Source organism: Choloepus didactylus, chromosome 7 (genome assembly GCF_015220235.1).
Source record: "Choloepus didactylus isolate mChoDid1 chromosome 7, mChoDid1.pri, whole genome shotgun sequence".
NCBI lineage: Eukaryota > Metazoa > Chordata > Mammalia > Pilosa > Megalonychidae > Choloepus > Choloepus didactylus.
Genome location: NC_051313.1, coordinates 117759159 through 117777174, shown reverse-complemented (window position 1 = coordinate 117777174; position 18016 = coordinate 117759159). Strand labels below are relative to the sequence as shown.

At 55.7% G+C, this 18016-nt stretch overlaps 1 protein-coding gene across 7 annotated transcripts in view; it reads right to left on the bottom strand.

Annotated features, from left to right (window-relative positions):
• The window catches only part of GRM4 (glutamate metabotropic receptor 4), a 115775-nt gene that overhangs the window by 19191 nt on the left and 78568 nt on the right, over window positions 1-18016 (bottom strand). For all 7 annotated transcript variants that reach the window (XM_037844502.1, XM_037844501.1, XM_037844503.1 and 4 more), the window contains 3 exons: window positions 16037-16191; window positions 14025-14165; window positions 13-213 (listed from right to left, as the gene is read on the bottom strand). In XM_037844502.1, the coding sequence (XP_037700430.1) occupies window positions 13-213; window positions 14025-14165; window positions 16037-16191 (497 nt within the window). The remainder of the gene's footprint in view (window positions 1-12; window positions 214-14024; window positions 14166-16036; window positions 16192-18016) is intronic.

Here is an 18016-nt window from a genome sequence, read left to right as displayed (position 1 = left end):
CTGCGCCCCCACCTGAGAAGTTGACGCTTCGGATGTACTTGAGCAGCTGGGTGCCATCCACAGGGTCCATGCGCGGGCAGAGCCCCACGCGACCCGGGCACAGGTCACGGTGCATGGCATGCAGCGCGTGGCCCATGGCGTATACCGCGTCAATCACAAACTGCACCTTCCCCTCCTGCTCGTACGCGGAGTCCTGCCCAATGCGCTCGCGGTCTGCAAAGGAACATGCACAATAGATGAGCCCATGAGGCCCACCCTCCTCACAGAGGAGACACCCCTGGTGCCCGGAGAGGTCAGCCCAACCTTGGACACCCGGGTCCTGTGCTGTCTCCATCGCTCCAGGTGCTGGGCTGTGTGGGGGCACCTGGGGAATGCCTCAAGGGGGTGAAGGGGACAGTCCCCTGCCTCGCCACCACACCATTGGACCCTGTGCCCCCAAAGCTGCCTTCTCAAGCCAGAGTATGCCCCCTTCCCACCAGCCGCCCTCAGAAGGCAGTGACCTGGGACTGTCCCTGAGGCTGTGCTGTCTCCCTGCTCTCCTCCCAGCCCGGCCTGGGTACTCACGGGAGCAGCTGCCCCCCTCACTGGCTGGGAAATAGCCAGCACAGGCGCCATGGCTGCGAAGGAGGGTAGTGGTGCCCCAATGCACCCACGGGCAGCCTGAGCAGCCACTCCAGCCTCACAGGATGCTGCCCCCACCTCAAGATACAGGTGGGGAAACTGAGGCCCAGAGAGGGTGAGAGATCGGCCACAGATCCCGCAGGGCTCAGGACCCAGGCCTCCTGATGCCCCTGGTGCCTTCCATTGACCCCAGACATCATCCTCACCGCTTCTCTCCCGCCTCAGGGATCACCACCACCAGTAGCCAGGGAAGTGAGCTTTGCAAAATGGGGAACCCACCCCACCCCCTCCCCCCACATCCCCCACAGTGGCTGCCTCAGGTACTGTGGCCCTGAGGCTCTGACTCCTCTCCTCATTCCCCCTTTGGTCACCCCCCAGCCCCGGGGCTCTGGGCACACCCAATTCTCTGCTCTGGGACCCTGTGCAAGCTCTTTGGCCTCCTAAGGCCTCAGTGTCCTCATCAGGAGAAGGGGGTCATACTCCAGCCTCACAGAGGTGCTGTGAGGCTTAAATGAGATAATGTATGGAAACTACTTGGCACAGAGTAGGCAACTGGTCCACAATATTATACGTGCTGAGTGGTCAGAGCAGGCCCTGGGGTTTCTGGGGTGGGTGACAGAGGCACCTGGGCTGGAGCAAGCCAGGAAGGCTTTCTGAAGGAGGAGATGGTTCCTGGTCTGGACCCTTGGTAACAAGGAATAACAATAGCAGCTAACTTCTATTGTGTACCCAATATATGCCAGGCATTGTTCTAAGCTTCTTACATAAAAATGACCCCAATTATACAGAGGAAGGAACTGAGGCACAGAAAAGCTCAGTGACTTTCTAGAACCAGGCACAGCTAGACCTGAACCCAGGCAGTCCAGCTCCACACCTGGGTACTACACTGCACCTGAAGGATGATGAGAGCTGAAAGGAGAGAGGGGAGGGGTAGGAAAGTGGTTCAGGGAGGAGAAGGGGAGGGGCAGGGGGTCTGAGGGGTGGACACGGGGGCAGGAGGACGGCAGGGTGGATGCTCCAGGCCAGACCCTGGGACCCCCAACTTGAGGTTCCTCTGCCCCTCTGGTGGAGGAGGGGAGAGGATGGGCAGAGCAGCAGGGAAGACTTGCTTCGCCTCCCCTCTGAGTAAGGGGCCATCTTAGGGCCAAAGAGTAATTGTCACCAGTATTCAGATGGAACAGTTCGGGGCAGACAGCCAATTTGCTGTGGGGGCACTGCCGGTTCCAGACAGAGCCCCTGCTGCTTCCACGGCTGGAAAGAGGGTCGGCTCAGAGCTGTCGACTTGGCTCTCTGGTGTGCATCTAAGACCTTCACTGTCTGCCGCCACTGCGGTCATTTGTAGGAGCCCAGACTCCAGGCCCAAACTGTCTGGCTTGGAATCCCAGCTACGCCAGCTACTCCAGCCATGTGACCTTGGACCTGTCACTTCACTTCTCCTCGGCTTCCACTTCCTCATCTGCAAAACCAGTAAATGATGGTCCCTCCCTCAGATGGCTTTGTTAGGGTTATTAGGATTAATGGATTAATATTCACAACTGGTCTTAAAACAGCCCTGGTGCTTGCTAAGTGCTGCAGAAGTGTTGGTTAAACAGGTCAGCAAAAACCTGAAAACCCAAGGTTCAAAGAGGTGTAAACTCTGTCCCTGCCGGGAGCTCAGGGGCCAGCAGAGCTTTCCACAGAGACTAGGCTGAACATGAAAGACAGTTTCTCTAGCTTCACCATTGGGACTTCTTGCCTAGGTCCCTGATCAAAAGGTTCTAGAGGAGGGAAAGCAATAGAATGGACAATCCCGTCCACCAGAGAGGGGTGGGGCAGGGTCACCTGGAAGGCCCCTTCCAAAAAGCCAGCCTGGGCCTGTCCTTGCTCCCCCAGCCCCCAGGCCCCAGGCCCTGTCCTCTCCAGCCTGAAGAACCGTAAAATCGCAGCGCCCATTGCACCCTCATTCCATATGGATGAGAGACTAAATTATTAAGCAGGATGGAGGGGAGGCAGCAATTACTGCAGAGGAGGCAGCTTTCTCCCAAGAATGGGGCTGACGGACCCGCACTGCTGGTGGAAACACACCTCCCCACTAAGCCAGCCCTCAGCCTCTGCTCCGTCTCCCCCGATGCCAAGACTTAGAGGGTCCGGGCAGCAGCAGCCATTACTGGGTCCCTCTGGTCCAGGACCAAGTGGTCACACTGCAGCCATCTGTGTAGATGCAGGAGTGTGGACAACTCCCCACCCCACCCACAAGTGTCCTTGGGGAAGCCACCCAGCCTGCGACAGCTCCCATGGGGAGGGCAGCAGCCCGGACTCGGCGACTCTGTGGGCCCTCGGCAGCCTCAAGCGCTGCCCCTCCAGAATCTCCACCCCAGAGACATTACGGTGCCAGCCAAGGACTTCTAGAAACTTCTAGAGATGCCTGTTCACGTCCTTGACTTTTGTCTCATCTTGCTCCATTAACGGATGGGAAAGCTGGGGCTCAGAATCGGGACCTGTGAAGGACCTCTGTTAACAAAGGAGCTACTAGGCCTGGAGCGTGCCTGCCACACACACACAGACACCTCTCAAACCCAGGCCTTCAGACTGGGGCCCAGCACCTGCCCACGATGGTGACAGGGCCAGAGTGCACTGACCAGGGGCCTGGGGAGGCAGAATCACACATGCAAGTTAAACAAGGACACACATTTTGTCCTGAATGTCTGAAGAACAGGCAGCTGTGCCCATAGCAGGGGCAGCTCTCCCCACGCGCCAACCCCAGAGCCGTGGCTCACACCCAACTGAGAGCCTTTGGGTGCCTGGCGTTTCGTCCTCCCCACACTTCTGGAAAGTAGGCTTGACTGTGCCCCTCTTACAGAGGTTTAGCCTTGCAGGAATCCAGATGCCCAGTAAGTGTTCAGTACACACCTGATGGATGACCCGTCTGGCAAGTGGAGGAGCTGGGTTTGAACCCGGGTCTCTCTTTCACCATCCTGAACCGCCCCTCCCCTCTTTCTGAGTCCATCCAGCACCTGACCAGCCCCGTCTGTGTTCTCTGGCCCCGGGCCCTGCCCCCAGTTGCCCGGCCCACCCACACCAAGAGTTAGGGACTCCCTGTCTGGAGGTCCAGAGAGAGAAGGGCAGTGCAGTGGGGAACAGCGGGGTCAGAATATCCCCTCTCAAGGGTGGGCCAGACCCCCAGGCCTGGAGAGGCGGGAGGCACCATACTTTGTGGAGGAAGCAAGACATACATTTCTGAGGGCTATTAGAAAAGATAAATTCCAGACCCACGGCTGCGGTGACAGCAGCAACAGTTAGAAGATGTCCTAATTGTGTCCCGGGGCACAGAGAGGCAAAAGATGCATTTGGCTCTGCCACGGGTGACAGCCAGCCAGGGAACCATCCAGGAGAGGATTTTCTCCGTCAAAACCCCCGCAGCTGTGGTTACTACGGCGACTGCAGCCTTTGTCTGCAGGTTGTAAATTGTAATTGAAATGAGTTTTCAAGGTTGAAATAATCAGAGTTCTTCCTTGTCTCCCCACTTACCTCTCCACAACTCACCCCGCCTGCCGCAGCCCTCCTGAGTTCTAACACTCAAATACACGTACACACGGCACAGCTCCCTCACACCAGGGTGTACAGAATCAAACACATTTACAAGCACGTATTTTCACATGCGCTCACGCATAGTAGCAGAGACACAAACCTGCATGCATTTATACACATGCCTATACACATACACACGCTCAAACATGCATACAAGCACGGTGTACAGATAAACACACACACATGTGATATATACACAGCTACACATTTCACAAGACATGTACCAGCATGTGGTCACTCAAGTTCACTGTCTTAGGCTGGGAAGCCCCACAAGCGGATCCTGGCGAGGATTTGCATGCGAGTCGTTTATCTGGGAGGTGATGCTGGGAAGCATCAATAGGGGGGTAGGGAGGTGAGATGGAAAAGGTGTGTGCCTGAGCAGGTAGACCACTGAGGGCAACGGGGGCACAATCCCACTGGGGACCTCTAGGAGAGAAGGTGGGACATGACACAGTGCTGTCCCATCTCGGAGGATAAGTACCCCAGCCGGGGAAGGCTGCTCCTACAGGTGTCAACTCTATTATAGAGCCAGGCACGGTGAGAACTCTGGGGACACATATAATCAAACATATAACCATACGTACACTCGACACAGATTTACACATGTATCAACTTGCATTTACATACAAATATACAAACACGACAGTTTTCATCCCTTGGACAAACTTCCAGGGAGTATGACAAGAGGGTCCCAGAACCGCCCGCAGCGAGAGTTGTCTGGGGTAGTGGTCAGGAGAAACGCTTCTGGCCCACACTGCTGGCTCCACCGTGGACGAGCTATAGGATCCGGGTTGTCACTGAGTCTCCTGGTACTCAGGTTCCTCAGATGTGAATGTGAATAATGCTTACCTCGAGGGCCGTTGGGAGGATTCGAGGAGAAGGCAAGGGTAAACAGCCAGCACCAAGCCTTGTGCATGGAATTCTCTAGATGCCTCAGCTGTCGTTTTCCTCCCTAGCGCCCCTCTGCTGGATAACTCCCCCACCCCCAGAGGCCTCCACACCAGCCTGTGGCCTCCCCAGGCCTCCCACCTCCATCCTGTCCAGTGTGGCACGTGCAGGCTCCGGTGCTCCTCTTCTCCCTCCCACATGAGATGAGGACAGGACACACGCCACACGGGACAGGGCCTCCACATTCACAGCCAGGCCCCGGACCGCTCGGGCCAGCCGTATACGCAGAAGGGAGGAGAGAGCTACCACTCTGTGCCCCTCTGGCCACATCTCCTCCTTTCCTCACCCTCCACCTATGTTTGGACCATTCTCCCCATCACCTCGCTGAGACACGAGGCCTTTCGGATGGGGCCTTGAGTTCTGCTCCGAAGGCCAGGCTCGACCACCCCCCCGGCCCTGTCCTGCATTATCAGAAGCCACACCACGGTTTTGCTGGTCCCTCTCTTTGAATTTTCAACCTCCGTCAAGTCATCTGCTGTCCAGTCTTGGGTATCTCCAAACAACTCATCCCCCATCCCTAGGTTTGTTCTCCCAAAACCCAGCCTCAGTTTAAACCAATGCGTGGCCCAGGGAACGCTGTACCCAGATGTTCTGGGGAGGGGGTCATGGTTGGGCAGATGGGACCATCATCTCCAAGACAGGGAAACTGAGGCTGGGGGAGGTGAAGTAGGGCCGGAACTCCTGACTCTCTCGAGTGTACTTTCTCCCACTTCAAGAGCTCCATGATGGGAGCCCAGGCTCCTCAGCTTTGATTCAGCCACAGCCCCTCCTGAAGGAAAGCAATTCTTGCAGATTTCCAAGAATTTGACCCCAGGGCGAAAACACTGACAAAAGAGACTGAAGTCTTGGCTATGACAGTGACTTCCAATTACAAATGATCACAGCAGCAGAGAACTTGTGTCTTTGAAACTGGTAAAGATCACTTCCGGAGGGCCAAGAAAATGAAGATGCAAAGTTTAAAAATCCTCTGGGAACTCCTGGGTCCCTGAGGGTCTGACCTTAAGAATACGTCTCCAGGTGTCCACAGACCCCAGTTTGAGAAACACTGGCCCAGTGACGGGGCATGAGCATCAGGCCCAGATGGAACCGGGTTGAAACCCCTCACTCGGCCTCTTGCTCGCTGGGTGGACGTGGGCACCTTGGCCTTCCAGTTCCCCCACTTGTGAAGGAGCCAGAATGTGGGTCCTGGGACATTGGGCCCATTAAAGAATAATACCTGCAGCAGAGGGCCAGGCCTGCTCCTGGCACAGGTTGGCTCCCAGGAGAGGCCAGTTCTCTCCCCTCAGGTCTCGGAACCAGGGAGGTGGGAGGAGACCCACACTCCTCAGCCCTGGAGCCTGGGGGTGGCTTTCCCAGGCTGGGGGCGAGGGCGAGGAGGCAGCAGCTCTGGGGCCTGAATCATGGCAAACCTGGGTGAGCCACCTGTGGCCCCACTAACAACCCCTCCCCTGTCCCCCTACAGCCCAGCAACTTGTCGTCCCTTTCCAGTGTCTTCTACTGGATCTTGCCCATCAACTAGAAACATACTGTAATTTCTCCCATTTAAAAAAACGAAAAGAAATTCCTCTCTTGACCCCCACTTCTCCCCCAAATAACTAAGGAACTTTTTTTCTGTTCCTACTGATAATGAAGTTCCCCAAGAGTTGTCTCTACTCACTACCATCAATTTCTCTCCTCTGCTTTTCTCCTGACCAACTCCAGCTGGGGTTTTGCACCCTCTTCTCCAAGGAGACTGCCCTTTCGGAGATCACCGTGGCTCCTTGTTACTTTAGCCAGTGGTCAGTTCTCAGTCCCCAGCTCACTGGGCCCACGGCAGCAGGTGACGGGGCCACTCCTCCTCCCTGGCCCCGTCCCTCCACACGCCACACTCCAGTTCTCCTCCCACCTCCCTGGCCACCCCGGCTGGTTCCTCTTCCCCCTCCCAAGGCTCCATCTTCCAGGGCTCGGACCTCGTCTCTCCTCACCCCCAACTCCACTAGCTGCACCCACACGTTGACAACTCCCCAGACCCCCAAGGCCAACCCCTCCCTTCTCCAGCTCCTGCTCCACATGGCCACCTGGACGGCCAGCGGGACTCTCACCCTTCAGGGGTCTTGACCTGAACTCCTGGTTTCCTTCCCCACCCTGCACTTCCTCCCCATGGCACCCCATCAGCTCATGGCAAGTCCATCCATCTCCTTGTTCAGACACCCTTGACTTTCTGTCGTCTTTCTCTCACCTCAAATCCATTAGCAAATTCTGCAGCCCCACTGCAAAATGTATAAAGGATTGATCCCTTCTTCCCACCTCCATGCCTGGTCCAGGCCCCCGTCACCTCCCACCTGGGTTACAGCAACAGCCTACTACCCTCGGCCCCCTGTCTCCTGTCTGGGCAGCAGCCAGAGTGATCTTGTTAGAACAGAATTGGATCAGGTCAATCCTCTTTGAAAGCCCTGCAATGGCTTCCTGTCTCATTCTGCATACAAGACTAAATCCTTACAAACTGACTACAAGGCCCCTGCAATCTGCAACTCCTCCCAATTCTCGGACCTCACCTCTTACCTGTTGCTCCCTCTGCTTCAGCCACACCTGCCACCCCGCTGTTCCCCAGCCTGCCAGGTGTGGGCCCACCTCAGGGCCTCTGCACATGCTGTGCCCTCTGCCTGGCGTGCTCTTCCCCAGCTCTCCCCATGGCTCGCTCCCTCACTGCTTTCAGGTCTTTGCTCAAGTATCACCTTTTCAGTGAGGCCTTTCTGCTCCCCCTATTTCACAATGCAGCATCCCTAGCCAACCAGCACTCCCGATTTTCTCCAAGAAGCCTCCTGGATCTGCCCTCTCAGGCCCTCTCTGGAAGCCCATGGTACCCACCACCTTGTCTGCAAGGTCTGTGTTGTCCCCGGCTGCGGGGGGAGCTCCCGAGGGCAGGCCTGTCCCCCTCACAGAGCCCAGCATGGGGCTGGGCACACAGTCAGCCTCCTGGTAAATGCTGGTTGGTTTCCTGGTTGAACAAGTAAGAAGCAGCATAGAGAGAAACAGCCCCGGATCCCTCTGGCTGATGGTTTGAGCAAATGTGAGTTCCCCTAACGTGTGGCACATAGCAGGTGCTCCCAAATGTTGGTTTTCCTTCCTTGCCCTGGGAGGGAGTCTTCTTGAAGTTCTTTTGAGAATGTGGAAGTGGGAACATTTTTCAAAGCCTGAGCTGGAGCTGCCAGAAGGGCCCTGTGGCTGTAACATCAGCTGCTCTGAGGCAGGACATCTCTGGAAGCCCTGCTACTTACTACCTGTGGGACCTTGGGCAAGTCCTTAACCTGTCTGAGCCTCAGTTTACTCATCTGTAAAGTGGGTTGCTGACATGATTAAACATAAAACACTAGAACAGAGCTCAATATATAATAAGTGCTATAGAAATGTTAGCTGTTGTTATTATTTTGTTATTGCTGTTAGCACAGCCAGGGTCAACGGCGTCTCCCCACACCCCCCAGCTGCCAGGCGGCTGCCCTCCCTCTCAGAGCTCCTGGCCCCTGGGAGCAGCAGGCGGTAAATTTCTCCTATCTGCTCATAAACTGGGCCTTCGTCTGCTCAGCCGTCACCTGGCTGGCAGTGCTGTCAGAAAGATGGATGCCACATCTGCCTTGTTTATGGCTTTAATTCCCAAGCTCTGCTCCGCTGGCTCCCGGGGAGGGCTGGAGGAGGAGCAGGGAGCAGGTGCCACTTCCCACAGGCCTCTGCAGCCTCAGAGTCACCCTGCTCAGGGACCCCAATCTTGCTGGTTCGTGTGGGGCCATCCATGAGCCATCTGCAAGGGCTTCCCACAGATCAGCTCCCAGACCCTCTCCAAGAAACCGGGAGGGAGGCGGGACTCTGTTGGAGACGGGGCTCTGGGGAAGGGTGGGTGGTGGTGATAGGACCCCCATTTTATAAATGAGAAAACCAAGGGCCCAAGAAGTGAGGTTACGGGACCAGGATTTACACCTAGATCTGCAAGACTCTAACATCTGTATTTTTGAGAAAGAATGAGTGCCCCCCCACATCCTGTTGCCCCTACCACGTCAGCACACCCAATTTCCAACTGCCAGCCTCTGCCACTCTCCTGAGCTCTCTCTGGCCACAGCAGGCCACTCTGCCCACCCAGCTGGCAGGCCAAAAGTGCTGGGAAATTAACAATGCCCAGGAGCTCCTTCACACCTCTGGAGGGTTAATGAAGAGGCTGGTTCCTCAGGGTTCCCAGTGTCCCCCAGGGGGATTAAGCTCCACTTGCTCACAGTACACCCTTTGTCAGCTGCCTTCTCACATACCCCCCTGCTGGTTTTCCTGGGTCCCTTTCCAAATAAACTGCTTGCTCTCAAATTCCTGTCTCAGGGAACCCACAGCCTTGAAGGATGGATCGAACTATCCCAAGTGTAAGATACCAGGATGAGATGGTCCTTCCCACCCTCCTAGAAGATCACTAGATCCATCCATCGACCTGGGGTTGGAAGGAATGGATGGGGCAAAGGGCAGGGCAGGGAGAGGGGACGGCAGGGCACTTGTACTGTGAGAGCTTGGCCAGGCCAGGGCCTGCGGGGCGGAACCAGGCCGAGGCCACCTGTGGAACCTGTCAGCGTGGAGAGGACCAGGGTGGGCTGATCCCAGGCCGCTGGTGTGGATCAGGCAGGCATCCTGGAAGAGGTGGGGGCGGGGGGAATACAAGCTGTTGGAGGCTCCAGAGTGCATCTGGACTGGCCGAGGGTGAGAGAGAAGGGCCCACCCTCTCTCTCTAAGCCCACCAGGCAGGTGAACCCACTGCCCTCCCCTCCATGAGGGACGGGACTCCCAGTGGTGTGAATCCCCCTGGCAATGTGGGAAATGACTCCAGGAGATGAGCCCGGACCCAGCACCGTTTGATTGAGAGGAACTTCTTGAACCAAAAGGGAAAAGAGAGATGAAACAAAATAAGATTCCAGTGGCTGAGAGATCTCAAATGGAGTCAAGAGGTCACTCTGGAGGGTATTCCTATGCGCTATATAGATATCACTTATTAGTATTTAGTGTGTTGGAATGGCTAGAGGGAAATACCTGAAGCTGTCAAACTGCAACCCAGTGACCTTGATTCCTGAAGACGATTGTATAACTATGTAGCTTGCACAGTGTGACTGTGAGACTGTGAAAACCTTGGGGCTCACACTCCATTTATCCAGTGCATGGACAGATGAGTGGAAAAATGCAGATAAAAAATTAGATGAAGAATAGGATGGGATGGAGGGAATGGAACGTTTTGGGTATTCTTTTTGGCTTTTATTTTTATTTTGGAGTAAGGAAAAAGTTCAAAAATTGATTCTGGTGATAAATGCACAACTGTATGATGGTGCTTGAATAACTGTACTCTGTGAATGACTGTAGGGTGTGTGAGGATATCTCAATAAAACTGTATTTTTTAAAAAAAGTAAATGAACAATGGGGGGAATGGGATGTTTTGGATATTCTTTTTTATTTTAATTTTCATTTTATTTTTTGGAGTAATGAAAATGTTCAAAGATTGTAGTGATGAATGCATAACTATATGGTGATACTGAACAACTGATTGCATACTTTGGATGATTGTATGTTATGTGATCATATCTCAATAAAATTGCATTAAAAACAAAAAAAAAGGAGAGAGAGAGAAGGGCCCGGAGGAGGGGGAGGGAAGGAAGCAAGCTACCTGGGCGTGAATCCACTCTGACATTCTCCAGTCTGTGATGGTCCCAAATTGCTTTAGTCTCCTCTTCTGCAAAATGGGTGCTATACCTGTGACCTATACCCCCCACCTTCCCTCCTCGGGGACCCCACAGCTGACTGACAAAGTCTATACCAAGTACCAACACACTTGAGCTAAGTTATCCATTCGCCTGCCTAAATCCCATCTCTCCCACTCCTTTCTACATCAGTACCTATCACACACAGCATTTGTGAGCCAGCCTCTTCATACACTTCACTGCTAATTCTCACAACAACCCACTGAAGTGGGTGCTGCCTTCCCAGATGAGGCAGAGACTCAGAGAAGTTAAGTGATTTGTCTAAGGTCACACAGGAGGGAGGAGGCAGAGTCAGAATCACACCCAGGGATGAGTCCTTCCCCTGACCGCCCTGCCCCCTAGGTGCCCAGTCCACAGTGTTCATCCGGCTCTCCCTGGCCTGAGGCCCTCTCCCCAGGGGCTGGCTCAGTTCAGGCCTTGACAGGACATTGAGGAAGCCAGAGATCCTCTCCCCTCACCCAGGGCCTCTGGTCTCACAAACATTCCTAGCAGGTCCCCTGTCCCCCCACTTCACCCTGAGATGGTCGGGCTCACCACACCTGACTTGAGGCCACACAGAGACTTATAAGTCTCAGCTGGGACTTCAAATGCAGCAAGAAGGATTCAGGTTAGCTGTGAGGTACTGTTCTTCCACTCCTCCCTGAGGTGTACTCCATGCTCATTCCAGCCTCCGCTGTTCCCCTTGCCTGGGGCTCCTGCTGCCCTCTGTACCCTACTCAGCTCTCCCTCTGAGTCAGAGGTTCCCAAACTTTGTTGTACAGTAGAACCACCCAGGATGCTTTCAAAAAATCCTAATGCCCAGGTTGCACCCAGTGCCAATTAAATCAGAATGTCTGGGGGCGGGAATCAAGCATCCAGAGTTTTAAAAGATCCCCAGGTGATCCAGTGTGAGCAAAGCTTAGGAACCACTGCTCCAGCCCAAGACACCCAAAAAACTCCACAGCCCAGGATCCACCCTGAGATTTTGATTTAGTTGGTCTGGGGGTGGGACCCTGCTATATTTCCCTTGCAAAGCCAGGGTTGAGAACCACTATTTGACAGTTCACAAAGAGCCTCCATGAACACTGCCTGGCTTCCACCTGGATACACTTCTGGCATGGCTTGCCATCAACCCCATTTCTCAGGTGAGAAAGGAAAGGCCCGGTAAGGTCACAGGCCTTGTCTTAGGCCCACAAGGCTGCCACCACATTCTCTGCTCCAATACTCCCTCCCCTACTTGCTCTACAGTCAGGCCACACACCTCCCTTTGGGTTGTCCCAGTTATGCATCTCACTCTCCCTCCCAGCCCTACCCACCCCAAGCCAGGTCTAAGTGGCCTATAATCAGGGTGACCGTACAATTTTTCATCCCCACATGGGCACTCTTGAGAATAATTATGCCAGGTGAACAGGAGTAAATAGGATGCAGTTACCCTAGCCATGAGGGCCCAGCCTCCCATGCAGAGGCAGTTTGTACTTCTTATACCTCTCTTGCAAATACTGCTTCATAAAGGCATTTGCTGTGCAGCACTGGGCTAGTTGCTTGCCCTCTCTGACTCCATATGCTCATCTATAATATGAGGCTTATTACCGTTCCTAGTTCCTGTGTTGTGAAGGTGAAAGGAGATGAAGTCTTTAAAGTGTCTGAAACATAGGAGATGCATAAGAAACAGTGATGTTCCTGGTTATTAGCTCACCCAGTAATAAGATAAGTACCTCCATGGAACACATACATGCATGTAGACACGCACCCTCAGACATACTGACTCATGCATAAATACACAGGCATGTGCACACAATGCCACCCAGTCACACACCCACACTCGCCCTGCTGACCAGGCACCTGGGTTTGGCTGTGAGTCTGCCCAAGCCCCCAGGGGATACCCACAGCCTCAGCAGCTGTGCCTCCCGGTAGGCAATAGCCACCGGGGCACTGCAGGGTGCCCGCCCACCCACCTCTAGGCTTTACAATCCTGCCTCTCCTGCCCCTGGTGGGCTGCCCAGCTGTCAATCATTCCAAGCTACACCTGTCAGTCTGGGAGGATATGGGAGGGAGTTCATCATTCTGAGTTGGGCACCTCTTGAGTTGAGGGTCACCCCAAGCCTTCCCCCACGAATCCCAATGTCACAGAGGCCATGTTCTGCCACAGTGCTGCCCAGACCTCCCCAGACTCAGAGTGCTAGAGTCCTCATGCCCAAATGTGTCAAGTGTGGATGCACAACCCTTAGGGGGCTGCAGGGACACGGTTCTGTCCTGCTCCGCCACAGTCATCTGTGGGAACTCAGCTCCTTACTGACCTCCTCTGAGACTCTGTCTCCCCAGCGGCAGGAGGCACAGGCCATACCCCCCTTAAGTGGCTCACTCACTCTCCTGAGGGGGCTCTGCTACCTTTGCAGCAAGCCCTCCCTGGCCCCTCTAAAGTGGTAGTCCCCACTCTCCCCCAACACACACACTTTCTATCCTTGTTCTTTGTTTTATTTTTCTCTACTGCACAGTTCCCTTTGGACATATTCTATAGTTTAGTTATTTATCTCATTTATTGTCTGTCTCCACATTAGAATACAAACTCAACGAGGCTGCTGTACTCTTTCATTCACTATATCTGCAGCACTTAGAGAAGGGCAAGGCACATCCTGGGAGCCCGACTGGTGCTAGTGGAGGGACCGAGGTGTTTGGTGTTTGTTCAGTGATGCTCAGGGTGCCTCAGGGCACAGGGTGGCTGGGGTGAGTTCAGTCCTGTGGGCTCACCCACCCTAGGGATGTCCAGATGAACCCCAAGGTGGCCAGAGGCTGGACGGCACCTCTGCCCGGGCCCCAGGAACCCTTGCCCCAAATCAGCAGTGTCACTGAGGGTGTGCCATCCTAGAGGGACCGCAGAGGTTCCCACGACCCTCAGCCCTCCCCAGCCCCAAGGCCTCACGGTGTCAGTATCAGACCCCGGCCTCCCATCTCCGCCTACAGGCTCTGACCCATCGGGTCCCACCCCTGAGGTTTGCGTGCCCTCATGCTCCACCAGCTCAGGCCCCTTGAGAAGCCTGCCCCTCAGGTATCAACTCTGACCCCCCTCACTCCGCCTCCTCAGGCCCCATCCCTCTGCCCACCCCACCCCACCAAGGCTGGTCCCTTGGGCCCCACCCGACCACCCCACGTGCTCACTGGTGCACTTCTTGACGTGGCTCCCCTTCTTGAGCGCGTGGCGGCTCAGCTTGCAGTGGAAGTTGTCCTCCCAGAACTCGGCAAACCAGATGTTGCGCCGGTTGTTGTCCAGTGTGCGGCTGGAGAAGTAGCGGTCGAAGCCTGGCAAAGGAGGGTGACGTCAGGCCCTGGGGCTCCTACACTTCCCCGCCCACTCCCTTCCTGCCTCCCCCAGGCAGGCCAGGGAAAAAACTCAAAATGTGGATTATTTCATTTTGTGCCAAATGAAAAGAGTGTATTGAGTAGCTGGGGGAGCCTGGGTAATCTTGCAACTGCTGCTTCAGTGGAAGAGAAGTACTCCAGCGAGGTGGTTCCCACGGCCTTTATCCACCTGCATGCTAATATCTGGCTTCTGTGAGTGGGAGCCATCAGGGGGTCTGATAATAGAGCTTCATGGCAGAGAGGCTGGTGGGAGCTGCCCGACCCCGGGGACAACAGCTCTCTCTCGTTCTGAGGAGACCAGGCCAGAGAGGGTAAGGGATCACCTGGATCACACCATGATGCTAAGGCCTAGGTCTCCCTTCAAGTCCAGAACTTTCCCGTCACTGGACCAGCACAGGACTCACAGACTCTGTCCTCGGCCCAGGGCAAGCAGGCCGGCAGGTGGATGGGGTCCCTCCCTCCCAAACGCCTCTTCTGTCATCCATACAGTTGAGGCCTCAAAGCTCAATGGGGCCCCCTGCAAGTGGTGAGCATCCTGCCCAAGGAAGGATCCAAGTGGAAGCTAAATGACTATCTGCCCAGGGAGTGCAGCAGAAATGCCAGAGCAGGGTTTCTCAACCTCAGCACTAATGACACTTGGGGTGAGATAAGGCTTTACTGTCCTGTGCCCTGTAGGCTGTTCAGCAGCACCCCCAGCCTCTACCCACTGGAGTAGCACCACCCCCCAACTGTGACAACCAAAAATGTCTCCAGACATTGCCACATGTCCCCCGAGGGGGAGGGGGTTGCAAAATCACCCCCCAGTTAAGAAACACTGACCTAAAGATTCTTCTAACATCCCAGGGAGAAAGGGGATTTGTTCAGGTAAACCTGGGTTCAAATGCCAGCTCTGCCACTTACTAGCCACCATACGTCACTCAACCTCCCTGAGCCTCAGTGCTTTTAATATGCAGATAAGGGTATATCACAGGGCTTCTGGGTAGACTACATGAGATGCTGGTGAGGGGCTGGCATTTGTGGGGACTATAAGCCCTATGATGGCTTGGGGCTGAGAGGGCCGAGTGGAAGCTTCCAGGGCCTGGGCTCCCTCCCCTCGCGGTGACTATAGAGGACACTGCCGTGTGACCTCAAGCAAGTCCCTCCCCTTCTCTCTTTGGAAGTTCCCAGAAGGGGCAGGTGTTTGCAGTTGCACGCAGCTCCAGCCACACTGATGGATGGAGGAAGGGCAGTGGAGAAGGACTGGAAGCCCACGTCCCCCTGCCAAATCAGGCCATTCTCGGGAACTTCATGCCTCCCTCCCTGTCAGAACAGCCTGTTTCTGTCCAGGTCCCGCCCCGAGGAGGGGATGCGAGGCTGGATGGCCCCCCACTCCCTACCCCAGGCCCCACAGGCCTGCAGGGAGGCCCCTGCCCCGTGCATCTGCGTCTTGTGGCCTGCTGGCGGTCCCCTTCCACAGAGGAGGATCCCCGGGCACGGTGAGGGCCTGGGGCTCTTCTGTCCCAGGTGGGAGAAGGAGTGGGGTCAAGGAGGCGAAGGAGAACCCCTGATAAATGATGCCGCACATCTTCCACACCCAAAAATATCTGAGAAGGGAAGAAGAAAGGTCCTGAATCTGGATTCAAATCCTGCTGGGCTGAGTGTGGCCTGAAAGGCCTCCCAGCCCAAACCTCAGAGCACAAGAGGCTGTGGGCCAAGGAGGAGGAAGGAAAAGATGTAGGGAGGCAAGAGGCAGGAGAGGTGAGCTGGGACATTGAGAAGGGACAGTCCTGGATGCTGTTGACAGTGATGGGGGTGACGGGGGGGGGCCCTACCTCGCACAGACATCCTCTTGGGGAGGATGGTGACAGCACCCTCGGCCACCTCCTCCAGGTACAGCACAGGCGCAATCTTGGAGCCCCAGCTGTCCGAGCCCATCCAGAAGAAGTGGCCCGTCTGGTTGGCTCTCCGTGCCGCCTCCAGCACACGCCTGTGGGAACACACCAGCCTCGTGTCTGCCTCGCCCCTGCCCATGGCTGCCCATGGGCTCATGGCTGCCCCCAGACCTGCCTCTGGCCCCGTCACAGCCCATACCTGTCCCTGAGATCCTGCCTGCTCTACCCGCCTAGGCCCAATGTGCCCAGCAGCCCAGAGCTGCCCCAGCACCATGCCCGTACCCTGGGGCCCACTGTTCCCCCTCACCTCTGGTCCACATCTGACCATTAGCCCACAGCTACCCTCCCACCCCTGACTGACTCTCTGGGCCCACACCTGCCTACAGGCCCAACATGCCCCCTCCCCAGGACCCCTCCCATTCCATAGGGCCACACCTGACCCCACAAAGACCACACCAGTCTCACCAGGCCCACACATGCCCCATGTCTGACTCAGGCCCCAGAACCAAATCTGCCCTGCTCCTGTCCACTCAGGCTCACACCATCCTGGCCTTGAGCCCAAATCCACAGTCATCGGCCAGTCCTCATGCTTACGTCCATTTGCATGCACACACGCACACACACACCCCTCTACACCCTCAGCCCTCTGCTCACGCTGCTCTCCTGCCAGCAGTGCCCTCTCCATCCCACCCCCTTCTGTGCCAAAGGCCTGGATCCTTCAAAGAGCTGTTCCCCACATCCTTGGTGATGGATGGGAAAGGGAAGGGATCCCAGGGGCAGCCCGGGTGCTCACAGCTCCCAGCCCTGCTGTGCCAGTGGCCTTAATCCAATCTGGCACCCAAGAACCCAGCACAGGGCCAAGCCCACAGGAGATGCTCAATCAATGCTTAATGAGTGCACTAATTAGCTGCCCCCTCAACAGCCATCTCCCTGGAGGGAAAATAGGAGGAATGGGCAGAATCTCTGCCAGTCCAACTCCTTCCATGGGGAGAAACCAGAGCACAGAGGAGGCAACCTATATAAGGGGAGGCAGCAGGACTAGAAACTGGCCAGACCCTTCCTGTCGTTGAGGATCAGGGCTTGGAGGTGGCTGCTGGGGCTGCACAGGAGGCAGCCAGCTGGGGCAAGAGGGCCTGGGGCTTCCAGAGAGAATTAATGTGTCCAGGCCTCAGAGCCTGCACCTGAGGCTGGGGCTGGGGCCAGGGCTGGCCTGAGCCAGCTTGGCTGTCACTCACTGCCCACCCCTTCCCTCCTCCTCCATCTTCCAGCTCCAGGTACTTCCCGGCCTCCTTGCTTGCTGTGGCCTCCTCAGCTCAGGTCATCACTGAGGCCAGAGGGGGCTGCTCTCAGAACACACACCCCAGGCCTGTTAACACCCGCCGGTATTAGGCCAGCCCAGAGGACCGGCCCTCCATCCCTCCATCTCTGCAAAGTCACCTGGGTTTATTTTTACTTCTGTTTGCTTCTAAAAATGCACACAAATTTCCAGAAATGATCCCCGTCTCCCACCACACTTCCTGCAGGCCATTCAGGGAGTGGATCTAAGGCCCTTCTGCACCCTCCCCAAGGGCCTCTTCTCGGGCCAATGACCCAGCGCCTTCAGCCTCCCTTCCCGGCAGTCGGCAATGGGGTCTCGTTTCTCACAGCCCTTTTCCTATTGAGCCCGAGCCTCTTTATGTTTCTCTCTGAAGGGGGTGCGTTAGAGTGTTGTCAACCCCACTGGGCAGATGTAAAAACCAATGGCTCAGAGAAGGACAGTGACTTGCCCAGAGCTAATAAGAGACCAGCAGGTACCAGGTCTCCTGACCCCCAACTCCACCCCCTCTCTGCCTTGGTCAGTGAGCAGTGGTCCCCATGTTTGGAGAGTTACAGGACACAGAGAAATTACAGAGGAGGTGAGGGGACCCCTGACCTAATAAA